At 32.1% G+C, this 16,348-nt stretch overlaps 1 protein-coding gene across 3 annotated transcripts in view; it reads right to left on the bottom strand.

The window, feature by feature from the left end:
- Positions 1-16,348, bottom strand: part of LOC148630086 (DNA-directed RNA polymerase I subunit RPA49-like) — a 56,497-nt gene that overhangs the window by 16,536 nt on the left and 23,613 nt on the right. For 2 of the 3 annotated variants that reach the window (XM_088560767.1, XM_088560758.1), the window contains exons 2-5: positions 16,188-16,282; positions 10,383-10,459; positions 7,334-7,419; positions 1,784-1,860 (exon numbers count right to left, since the gene is read on the bottom strand). In XM_088560767.1, coding sequence (XP_088416893.1) covers positions 1,784-1,860; positions 7,334-7,419; positions 10,383-10,459; positions 16,188-16,282 — 335 coding nt within the window. The remainder of the gene's footprint in view (positions 1-1,783; positions 1,861-7,333; positions 7,420-10,382; positions 10,460-16,187; positions 16,283-16,348) is intronic. The other variant, XM_088560772.1, reaches the window with a different exon arrangement.

Genomic DNA, 16,348 nt, shown 5'->3' with positions numbered 1-16,348 from the left:
TGTAAACATTTTTTAATCATTTCTCTTAGTGGAAAATAGCAGGAATCTGGAAATTGACATGGAGGTATGATATTATTAATCTCTTTAAACATTTAAAACCCTTAATTTAGATTATCTCCCTTAAGTGTCCTTATACAGTAATTACATTCCTCCATGCACATCTACATATGGTATCCAACCTTCCTATAAAATTTCTTCACAATCCCTTGAGCAGTTTAGGAGTAGTTGCGCTAACAAGAAATGCAGATGGACAGACAGAGAGACAGCGTGTTTCCTATACACCCCAGGCTGTCAAATCACTTTTGGTTAAAAAAATATAGGAAATTTAAAAAAAAATAGGAATCTCTATTTTGAAATATAGGGAAAAAATAGGAACATATACAACAATTTTAAAGTAGTATTAAAACTAATATTGATAAAAAAAACCACCTTTTCAACACAGACATACAAAACAAAGGATGATTAAACTTTTTCAATGCAAAAATGGCCAATCTAATTTTAATAAATATCGATTATGTGTTAATGCTACATATCAAGGCTGTGAAGCATCGACACAGAACCATTTAAATCAGATTGGAAATTGGCCTCCACCTCCCTTTACAGCCAACCTTATTTCTCTCCATTTCTTCTTTACTTTATTTTAATGGCGTATACACAAGTATTTTTAAGAAATGACAATAAACTAACTGTTTATGTATTAGAAAACAAAATAATTCACTTTTTATACAAAAACTAACTTCAATATTAAAGAGAACTTAGTCTTTCCTTTTCTTTGATGCTATGTTGCATGTCATTTCTAAATTTTGTCTTTTCCTTGACATTCTTTTGTTCATCCCTAACTTCACTAAGCCTGTCTGTTGCATCTTTCATTTTCTTTTGTGTTAGGGATATGGTCAGACAAACACAAAATTTAAATAACACCACAGAATAAATGAACAGACACAAACATCACTATAGACCTTTTATGCTAACTGTAGAATAGTCGAATACACAGACAAAATTATTTCACATGATTTTCACCTGAAATGAGCAAATAAACTAAGTGACAGAGTTCACATGAAATTCGGGTGAATGGAGCCTTCACGTGAAATTCACATGAAATGTTCACATGAAATTGGTGTTTAGCGAATTTCACATGAAAATCATGTTAATTTCATGTGAAGCTCGACTAACATGAATTTCACGTGAAAAATATTTGCCTGTGTAGCATGCATAAAGCATGCTCAATATACACTTCCATGAGAAAAATTCTTTTGTTCTTTTGTTTTACCCAAGTCCTACTTCACAGAAGTGTATACTGAGCATGCTCATCGACTTACCTTTGCTAGGGTATAAAAGAACATTTTGTTTGTTAGATTGTTGGGGTTTAACACCCGAGCAGCAATATTTCAGCTATATTCAGGTGATAAACATGAAGTGGATGATAAAATGAACATGAAATGATGATGAAATGAAAAATGGGATGGGACACAAGGATAATGGGGTTGACAAATTTTGATTGCCACCGGAAACAGGGAGAGGTGGGTAGGGTCGGGCAATTTAGCCTCTTGTGGCGGAGCCAAATGGTTCCTACTCCGGGAGAATACCACAGTAGGGTTCTTTTGACACCCATGCCTATATAAACAATGATAGTATAAACTGATAAATAAAATAATTATACAACTGACACATGACCTTCATACCACACAGTTTATTGAAAATATATAAAACCTTAATGTTTCTAATATTAATGATTGGACAGACCAAGGAGCTGTAAAAGGAATTAAAGCTATAAATATTGTACCTGCTCTCGATAAGTTCTGTTCAGACCACTCTGTAACATTATCTTTTCTTTATCTTTTTCTTCTTGTTCTTGAAAACCTGCAGAGAATAAACTATGCAAATTGATAAATACCTCCTACATATATTGGCAAAATACTGCAGCATCAATAATTGTAGAATAAAATGAAATACGCTAAAAAAATAAAGATAAGAAAGACAAGACATAACACAAAAAACTAAAGCAAACTAAAAATACAAAGCTGATATAAACTATTGACTTGTGCACCAACATTAAATTAAATTTATCTTTACATCTACCTCATTGTAGATTCAGGTCAATCCCAGACCAGTTTCCATATATGGGTAGTGAGTCAGATAAAAAAAATCATTAAGTATGGGCCTGTCTAAAAATAAGCAGGGGGTGATTCCAGAAATAGGGGACGAATATCATTTTATTATGACCTGTTCAGTACACGGTACTTGCTACAGAAGAAAAGTATACCAAAAGGGGCTTGTAAAGCGGCCAAATATTGTAGGTTTTAGAGAAATAAAGTCACTGACAGATAAACTCTGATTAACTTGTGTAAACCTTATAAGATTGAGAGTGTAACATGTTTGTAAGTATTTCTATATAGCCTGTATTGTATATAAGTGTCTTTGTACCAAATATATGGTTTATGTGAATATAGATTGTTGTAAGAGTCTTATAATTTATGAATAATCAATGATTCAGTTGACTATTAATATGTAATAGTAAAATAACACTTGATTCAATACTGTCATGCAAGTTGTTTTCTAAAAATATTTCTAATATCATGATAGTTGGAACTTCAATGGAAAATTGTCTTTCTTTCAGATGAGACAAAGATTTTCTGTTAACAGAATATCAATAACTTAAAAATTGCATCTGGTTGCAAGAAATTTATCTCTAAAATAGATTAAACCTAATAGACTTCAGTAATTGAACTGTTAACACTCTTAAGTAGATTATGTAAATGAAAAATGATTCCATCACAAAATATATTTCATGCACAAAAGAATTAAATACAGAATCATTGTTGACTTTGAATTGTATTATAATGTATTTTCCATATATTGATAAACTGACTTATTTAAATTGTTTTGGTTTTAAATTGAAATAATCTATTATATGTTGAAAATAAAATTAAACCAGAATATCTTACACTACTTTAATGAAGCCTAAATTACAAGATCTTTCAGATGAGCTATCCACTTAATTGTCTATTACAGATTGGGTGCATGAAGTATTGCTCCATGAAATTAGAATTTATTTTGAGTGAAATTCAAATAAGGCTATATGAAGAAATTAGAATGATCTGGTAAAATTGTCCTTATAAGTATGTAACTAGAACAATTATTTCAAAATAAAGTTGTAAAATTAATTAACAATACTTTTCACAACATTTCCTGTTACTATTTTTGGATAAAGTTGTTGAAAAAAGCCGCTTCAGCTCATTTTAAAATTTAAATTTACCATGAAATATAGATAGTTACTTAACTATCTTCAAGTACCTAGTAATTCAAGTGTGGGGCATTGATAAATGATAAATCAGAAACAAACATTCTGAGAGTGTTGCATGGCAACACAAAGTCACCTATGGTAAAGAATGAAATGCATAATTTGTCAACAAGAAAAGGGCAGAAAAGTGAGTCTGTATTAATTTTCAAAACCCAAGGACCATTACTTGTTAAAGAAATTGAAGGACTGGAACAAAATTAAAATTTAATCTGTAACTTTTCATCATAAATCAATGTATTAAATATCAAATGTAAACCTGAAATGATAACAAAAAATAATAAAAGTGTGGAAAGCTGACTTGCTGGACTGACTGACTGACAGACAAACTGGACAATAGGGGACTAAAAATGGTCATCGGGTGCCTTCAGATCATTTTGGTAGTTTTTTGTAGATACTGTATATGTAAACCAATTGTCTTCTGTTACCCTTATGATCACTGAACTTAATATATTGAACAAGATTCTAAGGGTGCTGAATGCAAAAATTAAATTTAAAGGGTCATAAATGTAAATACCTAGAATAACAGTTAGCATGGCTCAGAAAATTATACCCTTTGCTTCCCTGTGTATACATAAACATTCCAGATATCTTAGAAATAAATCGCTACCACTAAAGGCATGATATAAAGTCAACATTTTTTCCTGGTGTTTAAGTCTCACAACTCTGAATGGAAAATTGTTGAATAAGGAAATTTATACAAGAAGCAAAGTGAGTAAGCTCACAAAAAAGAATTATTTCTTTATAGGACTTCATGCAAAACACTAAAGGTTGCTTGGTGCTCAGTCAATAACAATGATATCAAAGGAAAAAATACCAATCATACATATTGAAAATTTCAATGATATGTTGTACCCTTGTTTCAAGGAGTAACTTCTCATTAGCAGCATCAGAATAAAAAATATAGGTTTGTGGAATTTTTTAAGATCTTTTATAAGAGAACAATATGAATAGAAACAAAAGGCTTCCAGAAGCCTGAATCCCTCACCTGGTTAAAATTTTGCTTTTCAAGGGCAATAACTCTAACAAGGAGTTGTCCAACAAGTTTGACTCCATGAAGACTTTGGTAGGACTTATCGTAAGGATCATTTCATCAATTGAAAGTTTCATTCTATTTATAATAGTTTTCAAGATATTGACTGAAAACTGCTAAAAACGTAATTTTTTGCCTTTCAAGGGCAAAATAACTCTTACATGGAGTTGTCTGACAACTTCGATCCCTTGGGGACTTTTGTAGGCCTTATAATGAGGATCATTTCAGCAACTGAAAAATATTGGCCAAACCTAATGGTTTTGGAGATGTATGCAAAGAATATGCTAAAAAACAAAAATACCAACTTCCATCGAATTTCGTAAAGTAGTTTCTGAGAATAATATTTTTGAAAGTAATAACAACAAAAACAGCAAAAACCATTAACAAAAGGGCAATAACTCCAACATAGGTCAACAGATTTTCATCAAAATTTGACCAAAGATAGATCTCATCATGCTGAATACATTTACCTAATATCAAAATCCAAATAATTATTTTGTGAAGGATACTCTAAAGAACAATCATCTTAAATTTCATCCCAATCCATTCAGTAGTTTCTGAGGAGAAGATGTTTGAAGAAATTGTTAATGAGGACGACAATGATGGATGCCAAGTGATGGCAATAGCTCACATGGCCTACGGCTAGGTCAGCTAAAAAAAACTTATGGGTAAATGTGCTCTTTTTTTGATATAAGCATTTGAAATTTTGGCAGGATAAGAATTTTTCTCAATTTTCCATAGGTTTGACTTAAAAGACTATCAATTTAAACCCCTGAAGAAATTTATAACAAGAATTTCACAAAACTTCTCAAATAACATTTTAAGGAGTGTTTAATGAAATTATGATAAAATGAGGAGGTCACTAGGCAAAAAAAATTGATGCTATGAAATGGATAGAACCTGAGGAGTCTTTAAATCTGACAAAAATGGCAAACATGAGTAGTGAACATCCTTCAGTTAGATTATCTCTCCCCACACATTAAAAATAATATTGTATTTAAGGCTTGGGAAAAATATATACCAGCAATAACTCAAAAACTATTTAAAGGCACCAAATAAAAATAAAGCTAAATAACAGAAAGATACATGGGCTGAAGGACATGTATAGAACTTTTCTATAACAACAAACTCCATCAACAAAACTATGGGACTAAAAACATGGTTATTCTTATTATATGGTGTAAAAGCATTAAAATAAACATGCCATTTGTAGAAACAAAATATATTGTATGTACTGAAATATTTAATGTAGAACCTTTCTGTAGTACTTATTACAAAAATAATATATGTACTGGTATATTTCAGGTGTGTATTAAATACCGATACCTTATCAAAATTTTTATTACAGCTGCATAGTCATTACCATGACAAAAATACAATGTATAATTGTTATTTTATTTTTATATAAATTTATACTCTTAGAAAGACTATAACTCCTGGTCAAATGCTAATAAATATGCTACCAATTCTAAACTCTGATACATTACAATGGTGTACTATACACCACTGCTCTTAGTGTTCTATTAAGAGGACAAATGAGGTCTCTGACTCTCACAGCCACATGATGTAGCAAATAAATAGATGGTTTTGTAATCAAAAAAAAGATTGGAAACAAAAGATTGATTTAAAACAAATAGGACTTCCTGCTGATTAATAAAATTCCGAACATGCTAGTTTTTGTTAAAATTTCTATAACTAACTGTCAAAGGAGCCATCAGTGTTGTGTTTCCAATACAATTGTCTACGATTTACTGAACATTTAGAATTGTATTAGTTAACAATGAAATAATAGTATTTCATAAATAGGAAACAGGAAAAAGCATTAAAAATTAAAAAACAACAAAGCTACAATTTCAGGAAATATCAACACAAAAGAATTTCATTACATGCCTGTTGTACTTTTAACAGAAATAGAAAAGGGGAAGTCCGCTTTGTAAAAAAAATGACAGAAGAAATTTAAATCTAAAGACTGTTTCCTAAATTGAATGAAAAAATGATTCTTAAGCACTTTAAAAAAGATCCTATCCTATTATGAAAATTTTGTAGTCGATACAATTTTATCTATTTTGCACTTTGTTCATACAATGAACAAAAAAAAATGCTTAAAGGTTTTACTGAATTAATATAGCTGATAGGATGGAAGCTGTGAATGAAACGATCCCACGTTCAAACAGATTTCTCTTAATGGAGATCATATTTACAGAATATGAATGAAAACTTGATTAGAGTATTGCGGTCAATCTACATTAGCTTTACTTTGGATTTAATTAAGTAAACTTGAAGAACCTCTTTAAAGGAAATATAACTTGACATTTGAAGAAAGCACTACAATTTTGTACAGCAAGTGTGAAAAAAATAGAATTTTCTGGTGGTAATGTAATTGTAACTTTGTCTAAAATTAAAACAGTCATATCTTTCAAACCATTAAATTGCACTTGAATATATTTTTTCCATATACCTCCCACATTTTATTCTTTGATATTAGCAAATACATAATAAACGAAGCATTAAGGACTCTAGAGGCTCATAATAAAATCAGCTGACTAAATGTATAATGCACAATCCATGTATAGAATGAGAGACTCAGGTGTCATGCTCAAAACTCTTCCATCTTATAAAATCTTTTCAACAAAAAATTTAAAGTGCAAGTTAATAATATAAAGAGAATGTATAAGTATGATAGAATATTATTTCATTGTTAACTCTATCTGACATGTGCCTTAATGGGATTTGGTATCAAATCAACCTTAATCATGATCCAAATAAGACAGCACCGTTTATGCCCTATAAATATTCCCTTATCATCAATAGTCCAGACTATAACTCCTCGTAAATGTTATCTTGCTATTTAAGTAAATTATTGGCTTTGAGCAATAAATAAATCTGTAAAAACTAGGGACTTGCACTTGTAATGGCATTTGTGACAGTAATACTGATGCAGAATTAATCAACTCTTCAGTGCTTATTTTCCCCATTACAACCTTAATGACACTGATAAATACCTGGTAGTTTAGGCACCATCTGGATAATTTCTGAATCTAGCACTTTCATTTTTCCTCTTTTTCTATCTACCACACCAACATAATATCTATAATTAAGTAAATCTAACAGTTACAACTATTTTTCTCTACTGGACACTAAAATACTGGACTCAAATAATGAAACTAATAATCTATATTGTATGACATTGTACAATTATTCCTAGTGCAATAAGGACATAATCTGAGCAAAAAATCTAAAGAGTGATATTCAATTTGGTCATGTTACATATTTTTCACTTTGTTAGAACACATTTAATGCAAAAAAAAATCGTCTTTAAGCCAATTCTCAAATAATTTCTTGTGAATATGAATCGGATTTGTTAAGACTAATCTGAGTGGATATATAAAATACAGCTTAATGGACTCATGAAATCAACATAGCAGTTAGTCTAATATAAAGCCAAAAAACTAATATTTTGTTTAAAACAGGGAGTGTCATATTTTTTATCTAATACCAAGTTGCTTTTAGAAATTTATGATTTATCTGGTATCCTAGTCTTCTTGTAGGTCTCACAGTAGTGTGCCTGCTTCAAGTGTGAAAGCTCTGGGCTATGATTCCCTTACTAGTCTTAACAAAGACCCATTCAAGGGAATCAAATTAAGTCAATTAACAAAAAAAAACCAAATACAATATAATGAGAAATCGATAATGGGAATATGTCAAAGGGACAACAGCCCCACTAGATGAAAAATGTCAGCTCAAGGCCAATAGGGTTTGTAAGTCTCGTTCTTGTTTCAGTTTCCCTTCCAGAATTTCTGATACAGAATGTAATGAAATCCAGAGATCGATCTTTATTTTTTTGTTTACTTCCGGGAAATCAAAAGGCTGCATCACAGTGCAAAATTACCTATTTTATGCTCTTTTTATGATTTTAATCCTGTAGAACTAGATATTCATCATTTTTTATCTGTATTCTTACCCAAAAAGATATTTTGCTTTTATTATTGAACCCAGTGATATGTTAATAATGAATCCTGATCGAATGGTAGACAAGGACCCATTCTCATGAAACCATGGAATCATGTGACGAGACTTAACATCAGTTTTTACTATATACATGACATATTTTCTTTAAACAATCCTAATTTTGGGAATTTGATACATTGCATCTACCTCAAAGAACTTGAGATAAAGGATACTACAGAAACTGTGAAGTCAGCCTCATATTTTGACCTACACTTAGAAATCGATGGTAAAGGAAAACTATTGACCAAACTTTACGACGAACGTGATGACTTTTCATTCAAAATTGTCAACTTTCCTTTCTTCTGTGGCATCATCCCTTCAGCACCTGCGTATGGAGTGTTCATATCGCAACTCATACCTTATGCCAGAGCTTGCTGAGACTACGCAGACTTTTAGAATTCTAACAAATAGGCTTCTGGAGTAGGGATATGTTGCTACAAGATTGAAGTCATCACTATAAAAGTTTTATGGTCATTACCATGAACTCCTGGATCATTATAGTGTATCCATCTGCACCATGAAAAACTGATTTGTTCAATGTGTCATAGTTTTCCTATCCTCTTTCATCTCCCCCGGACTTGACTTTTTATGAGCAACTCGGGAGGTGTTTCTAGAAAAGCAGAGGATGCTACCCTACCAGTGCACCTGGTCCATGCTCCCAGTTTTTAGTGGAGTCTGAGTTGCTCATTTGCTTTTGTTACTTTGTATGTATGATTTTAGTTACTTTATGTTCTTTGTTTTGTATGTCTGTTTACCATGTCTGGTCTCTGTCCCTGGATTACATTCTTTTGATTACTGCTATAACCTTGGTTCCCTTGATTACTCTTACATACCCTTTATATATCATCTGCAAAATAACTTGAAAAATATACTAAGGGTATACGATTTTTAAGTTTTACCTACAAGAAGTCTCCCTGGCTTATAGGTTACATCAATTTCATTAATAATAAGGTCGAACAAGAGTCTCCCAGGAGCCTGAATTGCTCAACTGGTTAAATTTTCCTTTTCAAAGAGACATAACTTTTTGCCTTTCAAGAGCAATAACACTAACAAGGATTCGTCCCAAAACTTTGATCCCCACAAACCTCTGTAGGCCTTATCATAAGGATCATTTCAGCAACTTATCAAGATATTAGCTGAAAACGGTAAAAAAAAAAAAAATCACTTTTTTCATTTTTCAAGGGCAATAACTTTTACATGGAGTCGTCAGACAATTTTGATCCCTTGAAGTCTTTTGTGGGCCTTATGATAATAATCATTTCAGCAATTGAAAGAATTTGGCTAAACCTAATATGTTTTGGAGATATATGCGAAAAACTTCTGTCAGACCCCTATGTTATATTTTAGTAACAGCAGCCATGTTTTTCCATGGATCAAAAATCCCCACTTCAGTTCTATGCAGGATACCCCAAGATACATTCATACCAAGTTTTGTTCCAATTGGTCATGTAGTGTCAGAGCAGAGGATATTATATATTTTTGAAAGAAATAACATCAAAAATAGGAAAAAAAACGTTGAAAAAGGGCAATAACTCCAACATGGCTAAACAGATTAACACAAAAATTTGACCACAGACAGATCTCATCATGCTGAACACTTATGTGAGTTTGGCTAAACCAAACAGTTTTGGAGATATATGCAAAAAACTACTGTCGGCCCCCTATGTTCTATTTTTAGTAAAAGCGGCTATGTTTTTTGACAGATAAAAAATCCCCACATCAGTTCTATGAACAATACCCCACGGTATATTCTTCCTATGTTTGGTTCCAATTGGTCAAGTAGAGTCAGAGGAGAAGAGTTTTGAAAAATTGTTAACAACAACGATGGACAACGGACATAAATTGATAGCAATGAGTCACATGGCCATAGGCCAGGTGAGCTAAAAATGGAATCTAAAACAGTTGTTATTAACGGCACGATCTACTTCACTTGGAAAAAAATTAAGCATGAAATTCCAGCCACTAATTTGATAGGTTCTCATTTTATAATGGCATGAATTATTTCCTAAACAAATTTCATATTTGTAACACTATAAGACTTACCTGCAATATGTCTGGGCTTTACTAGCATCTGGTCCAAAAGTTTTCCCTATGTATGACATGGTAGGGGACTCTGCAACCTATAATGTATTTTTTTGTTTGTTATGACAGATACATGTAGCTTAAAATATTGAAGCTATGTGTTAACTTTCTTAGGGTCTCTACAACAAAAACAATTTTATCCTTTAGACAACCCTTCTTACAGACAATATACATATAGAAGTTTTTATAACACAAAGCAAACATAAAAAAAAATCAATTGAGATCTATTTTCTTTCCTAGACATAACCATACATGTCTAATCACAAACTGAACTTCCACATATTGTAATATGCCCTCTTGTAACAGACAAAAATAAACTAATCAGGGCTGTAGATCAAACATTCAACCTTGAGTAGACATATTTTATGACAACAGGTTTACAACTAGAGTACTCTAGATAAATATTTGCTTGGGCATTTTTTGGGACGTTTATGTTTCTTCAAGGAGGTAACAAAGCAAAATAAAAAAATTATGGTAGTCTCCCAAGACAACATAATTATTTGGACTTCAAATAGAGATAAAAGTAAAAAAAATAGAATGTGAGTAAAATAATCTACATTAGATAAATAGTTGTGTAAGTGCTACAAAATAGTATTTTTGAGTCATTCTTAACTCATTAACTCTTTTTATCAGTTTTGTATGCAGTATTGTACAAATGTAAATTTAGAATAATACTTTGAGTAACAACTTGGCTTTGATACATGTACTTACCTACATTTGTACAATCATTTACATACATACATGTAAGAGTTACAAAATGATATCTATCAAAATTTGATTCTGCTTACTAATATTTGACCAGGGTGAAGCACTTTGTTGTGAAAAAGTAAATTTTCTTTATTTTAGTTAGGAAAAATGGAGCCAAATGCTTTTGTTGGCACCACAAAATCTGCCATAACCAATAATAATAAGATTAAGGTTGGCACACAAAGAAAATTCATTCCCATATCACACTATTGCTTAGAATCAATTATATTTTCTTTTTTTCAATGCATTTGTCGTAATGTTAGATCAAGTGTAGTTAAAAACACAAGTAAAAAGGTCATAAATTTGGACAAGAAACTTTTTTTTTCCCATTTCTTTTTTTTTCTCCAAATACAAAATATATTCCATTTTTGTTGTTATTGCCATGCATACATAGTCATCAAAGGTACTAACATCAGTAAATTCAATTGTTTTCACCATGAGTGCACATTTTTACAGCTGCACAGTAATATAGTGTTCAACATTGTTGTTTCACATTTACTAGTGATTATTGGTACAGAAAATTTGGTACATTAATTTGGTGCCACAAGAATAAAAGTACTAAATAACATCAATAAGTTCAAATATTTACATAAATTAACATAGCAACATGCAGTCGATAAAATCAGGAACCGAAGGGAGACAATATCCATAATTTTTCTAAAATGCAAAATATAAGATATTTTGCATGGGTGATAAATATTTGGTTTTGTGATTTCACTGCAGATAATTGAAATGACTAATGTAAAGACAAACTATAGCAAATTTACAAAGCTTAGAAAATGAACAACTTTTTCATAATTTTTGGTAAGATATACCAATGGTGAGTCTTCTGATTTCTGGATGATCTATTAAGTTTTTGGGCAGATTCCAGGTCTTAATGACTACTTCTTTCACACATTTTAAAACATAATCGTAAATAAAGTGTAACATATCCATTTCGTTTTTCTAGCATAATCTTGTTTGGCATATCAAGTTTTATCACTGTATCAAATTTCAAGTTCTTAAGCACCTAGGTTTCTGAGATATTTCAATGTCCTATATTTTGATCTTTTCCCCTCATTTGGCAGCCATTTTAAAGTGGCCAAAGTTTTTCTTTTTTTGTTACCATGGGAACACAAAAAATATTGAATCACTTTTTCTTTGCATAATGTTGTACAGATCATCAAATTCCACCACCACACCAATTTTCAAGTTCCTGGCCACATAGGTTCCCAAGATATGGTAATATCCTATATTATGACCTATCCCACTTTTCTGCCGAAGCGTCCCTCCTTTCAAAATTTTTTTGTGGTGTGCATATCTATGGGGTAAAGCCCACTTCTGAGAAAGTATCGTTCAAATCCCTCTAATAGTGTCCAAGAAAAGGTGCAGACAAGTCCATCGGTAAAAAAACTTACAAAGACAATAAGTACCCAACACTTCGTGTTAGAGGACTTAAATAATAATAAAAAAACAGAGTAAAAACAATTTATCACTGACACTTTATGGTCAGTGACTTAACTACATGTATAGATCTGATAACAGTAAGGACTACTTAACCATTTTAGTCCATTTCCTTTTTCTGACTGTATTCATGATAGAGACTACTAATAGTGTATGTAAGTCTAGTCATGTGACTCCATGATTTCACAAGAATGGGTCTAAGTCTACCATTCAAATGCATGGAAATTTGTCATTTACAGGCCATTAATTAAGTATTAAAAACCAAAATATTTCTCTTGTAAGAATAATAACACGAGGCTCCTAGGAGCCTGAATCACTCACCTGGTTAATGTTTGTTTTTCAAGGGCAATAAATTTAACAAAGAGTTGTCCAACAATTTTGACTCAAGAAGACTTTGGTAGGACTATCATAAGGATCATTTCAGTGATAGAAAGTTTGTTTCTTTTATAATTTTAAAGTTATTGGCTGAAAACTGTAAAAAAAAACACTGTCATTTTTCATCTTTCAAGGACAATAACTCTTACAGGAGTCAATTTTGTTGACGAGTTTGAAGCAATGATTACGCATGTGCCAGATAAACATGCACCTGTAATAGAGAAAGTTAAAGTATGTAGAACCCCCGAAACTGTGGTTTAGCCATGCCATCTTGTCTCTAAAACGAACTATGCACCGCTTAGAAAAACTTTGGCGTAAACACCAAAAGCCACATGATTATGAAAACTACAAGTCAGCTCTCAATAAATAACATTATGCTCTCCACAATGAAAAACAGTTGACACTCAGCAAAAAAGTGCTTGACTCGAAAGGTGACTCTAAAATACTTTACAAGCTCGAAAAAAAAAATGAACCAGTAGCACTTCTGACAATCCAATGCCAACCGTGGAAAATGAAAGCACCCTGGCTGACAAATTCGCTGATTATTTTATGGAAAAGATCCAGAAAATATGTGATTCACTGAAGAACTATGAAAACTTTAAGCCTTCTGTTAAAAAGGTTAACTCTTTTGAAACATTTGACAACCTCTCTGAAAATGAAATTAGAAAATTTATTAACCAGTTACAAACCAAATCATGTGAACTGGATATCTTACCAACTAAAATTATAAAAACATATAGAAATGAACTTTTACCAACAATCACGTGTCTAGTGAATCTTTTGTTTTCAAGGAGTTTTTCCTTCCAAATGGAAACAAGCAATAGTAAGACTTCTGCTTAAAAAATCTGGGCTTGAACTTACATTCTCTTACTACAGGCCAGTTAGCAATCTGTCATTCCTATCTAAATTAATAGAAAAGGTCGCTCTTTATACACTGAACAAGCATGTAGATGAACGTGACCTCCTGCCAAAAAATCAGTCGGCATACCATCAACATCATTCATGTGAGTCAGCACTTCTTCGGCTCGTAAATGACATTCTTGACAGCATGGTAAAGCAGGAGATCACTGCATTGATAGCAGTTGATTTAAGTGCTGCGTTTCACACTGTTAACTACAGCATTTTATTAGACGTATGGTGTGTCTGACTCAGCTTTGAAATGGGTAGATTCAAACTTAAGACCGCGTAGTTGCCAAGTTCAAGTAAACTCTAGCACTTCATCAGTTCGTGACCGCAACTGTAGTGTCCCCCAGGGAAGTTGTTTTGGTCCGTGGCTATATCTGACGTATGCTGGTACTATTTATGATGTTGTGAAACCATCACAGTTTATGATTTCACAGATGACCACACAGCAAATAGAGGATTCAAACCATCACCAAGTGAAGAAATCAAAGCCATTACTGAACTCAAAAATTGAGCCATTACCATCAACAAGTGGATGAATAACAATAAATTGAAAATGAACAGTGCAAAAACTGAATTTATACTCTTTGGTAGCCGTGCCCAGCTTGCAAAATGTACCACCACAGAAATTATGTGACGATGTTATTAAATCAAACTCTTGTATAAGGTATCTAGGTGCTTTTCTAGACAAGTCTTTAACGTTTAAAGAACATATAAAAAAAAATGCAAAACTGCTATGCTCAATTATTTTAAGATCAAACGCATTCGGAAGTATTTATCTAAAGAAGCTACTGAGACTCTTGTGTTATCTTTGGTAGTATCACATCTTGATTACTGTAATGTAATTTTGTATGGTATTGCTCAAAACGAGCTATCTAAACTCCAGCAAATTCAAATATGTGTGCCAAACTTGTACTAAACCGTAGAAAATATGACAGTTCATAAGAAGCATTGTTTGAATTACACTGGCTTCCAATTAAAGCAAGAATAAGCTTTAAAATATTAACATACATGTACAACTGTTCAGTAGGTAAGGCACCACAATATTTGACTGATCTTTTGTCATGTAAAGAGTCTACACGAGTTTTGAGATCATCTGTTTCCAGTGAAGGTTACTTTGTTATTCCTTTTAATAGAAAGAAAACATTTTCTGATAGAAGTTTCAGCACTGTAGGTCCAAAACTATGGAATGAGTCACCTTTAAACTTAAGAAATTGTGAATCTTTGGATATTTTCAAAAATCAACTTAAATCATTGTATTTTGCAGACTATTTTTCACTATTTTAAACTTTGTATGATTATATTGTGTACATACTGTATTGTATCATATTTATACTTTATATATTTTTTAAATTGTAAAACGCCAGTGAATATATTTTATATGTAGAAATAGGCATTTAATCAAGTAATAAAGTTTCAAGTTTCAAGGTTCACCAGACAACTTTGATCCCTGGTGACTTTAGAAGACCTTATAATAAGGGTCATTTCAGCTATAAAAATAATTTTGCTAAACCTAATGGTTTTGAAGATATATGTGAAAAACTACTGTCTGACCCCTATGTTCTATTTTCAGTAACAGCTGACATGTTTTTCAATGGATCAAAAAAAAACCCACTTCAGTTCTATGCAGGATACCCCAAGGAACATTCATACCAAGTTTGGTTCCAATTGGTGTCAGAGGAGAAGATTTTTGAAAGAAATAACATTCAGAATAGAAAAAAAATGTTGAAAAAGGGCAATAACTCCAACATGGCTTAACATATCGAAATGAAAATCTGACCACAGATAGATCTCATCACGCTGTTCACTTTTACCCCATGTCAGAATTTGGCTAAACCTAACGGTTTTGGAGATATATGCAATAAACTACTGTCTGACCCCTATGTTTTATTTTTAGTAACAGGGGCCATGTTTTTCGACGAATCAAAAATCACCACACCAGCTCGATGCACGATACCCCAAGGAACAGTCATACCAAGTTTGGGTCCAATTGGTCAAGTGGTGTCAGAGGAGCAGAGTATTGAAAAATTGTTAACAATGACGACGACAATGGACGTCAAATGATGGCAACAGCTCACTTGGCCTTTGGCAAGGTGTGTTAAAAATGTTCTGAAAGGCAATAAATAGAAGATTTTGCACTGTAATGCACCATTACGAGATCTCAGAGAAAGACAATAAAATGCAGGTCAGTCTTCAGATTTCAATAGGTTCAACAAAGCAAATTCTGGTATGGAAAATGAAGGTAGAACAAGGCTACTTCTTCTTATAGTCTTGCTATTTCTACATTAGTACTAATACCATTATAGTCTGTTTCCTTTTTCTACCATCTTCCTTTACATACTGTCCAAAAGACAAACTGTTTGACTCATTTATCTTCCCATTTGTAAAATGAGCTGTAAATATAATACATTGTATATATAACTTTTATGCAACACAACATAAACAAGAGGCTCCCAGGA

This window comes from Perna viridis, chromosome 1, assembly GCF_037379345.1.
Source record: "Perna viridis isolate PV_CMFRI_1.1 ecotype Kerala chromosome 1, ASM3737934v1, whole genome shotgun sequence".
NCBI lineage: Eukaryota > Metazoa > Mollusca > Bivalvia > Mytilida > Mytilidae > Perna > Perna viridis.
The sequence above is the reverse complement of the archived record's forward strand: the minus strand, read 5'-3'. Positions and strand labels throughout refer to the sequence as shown.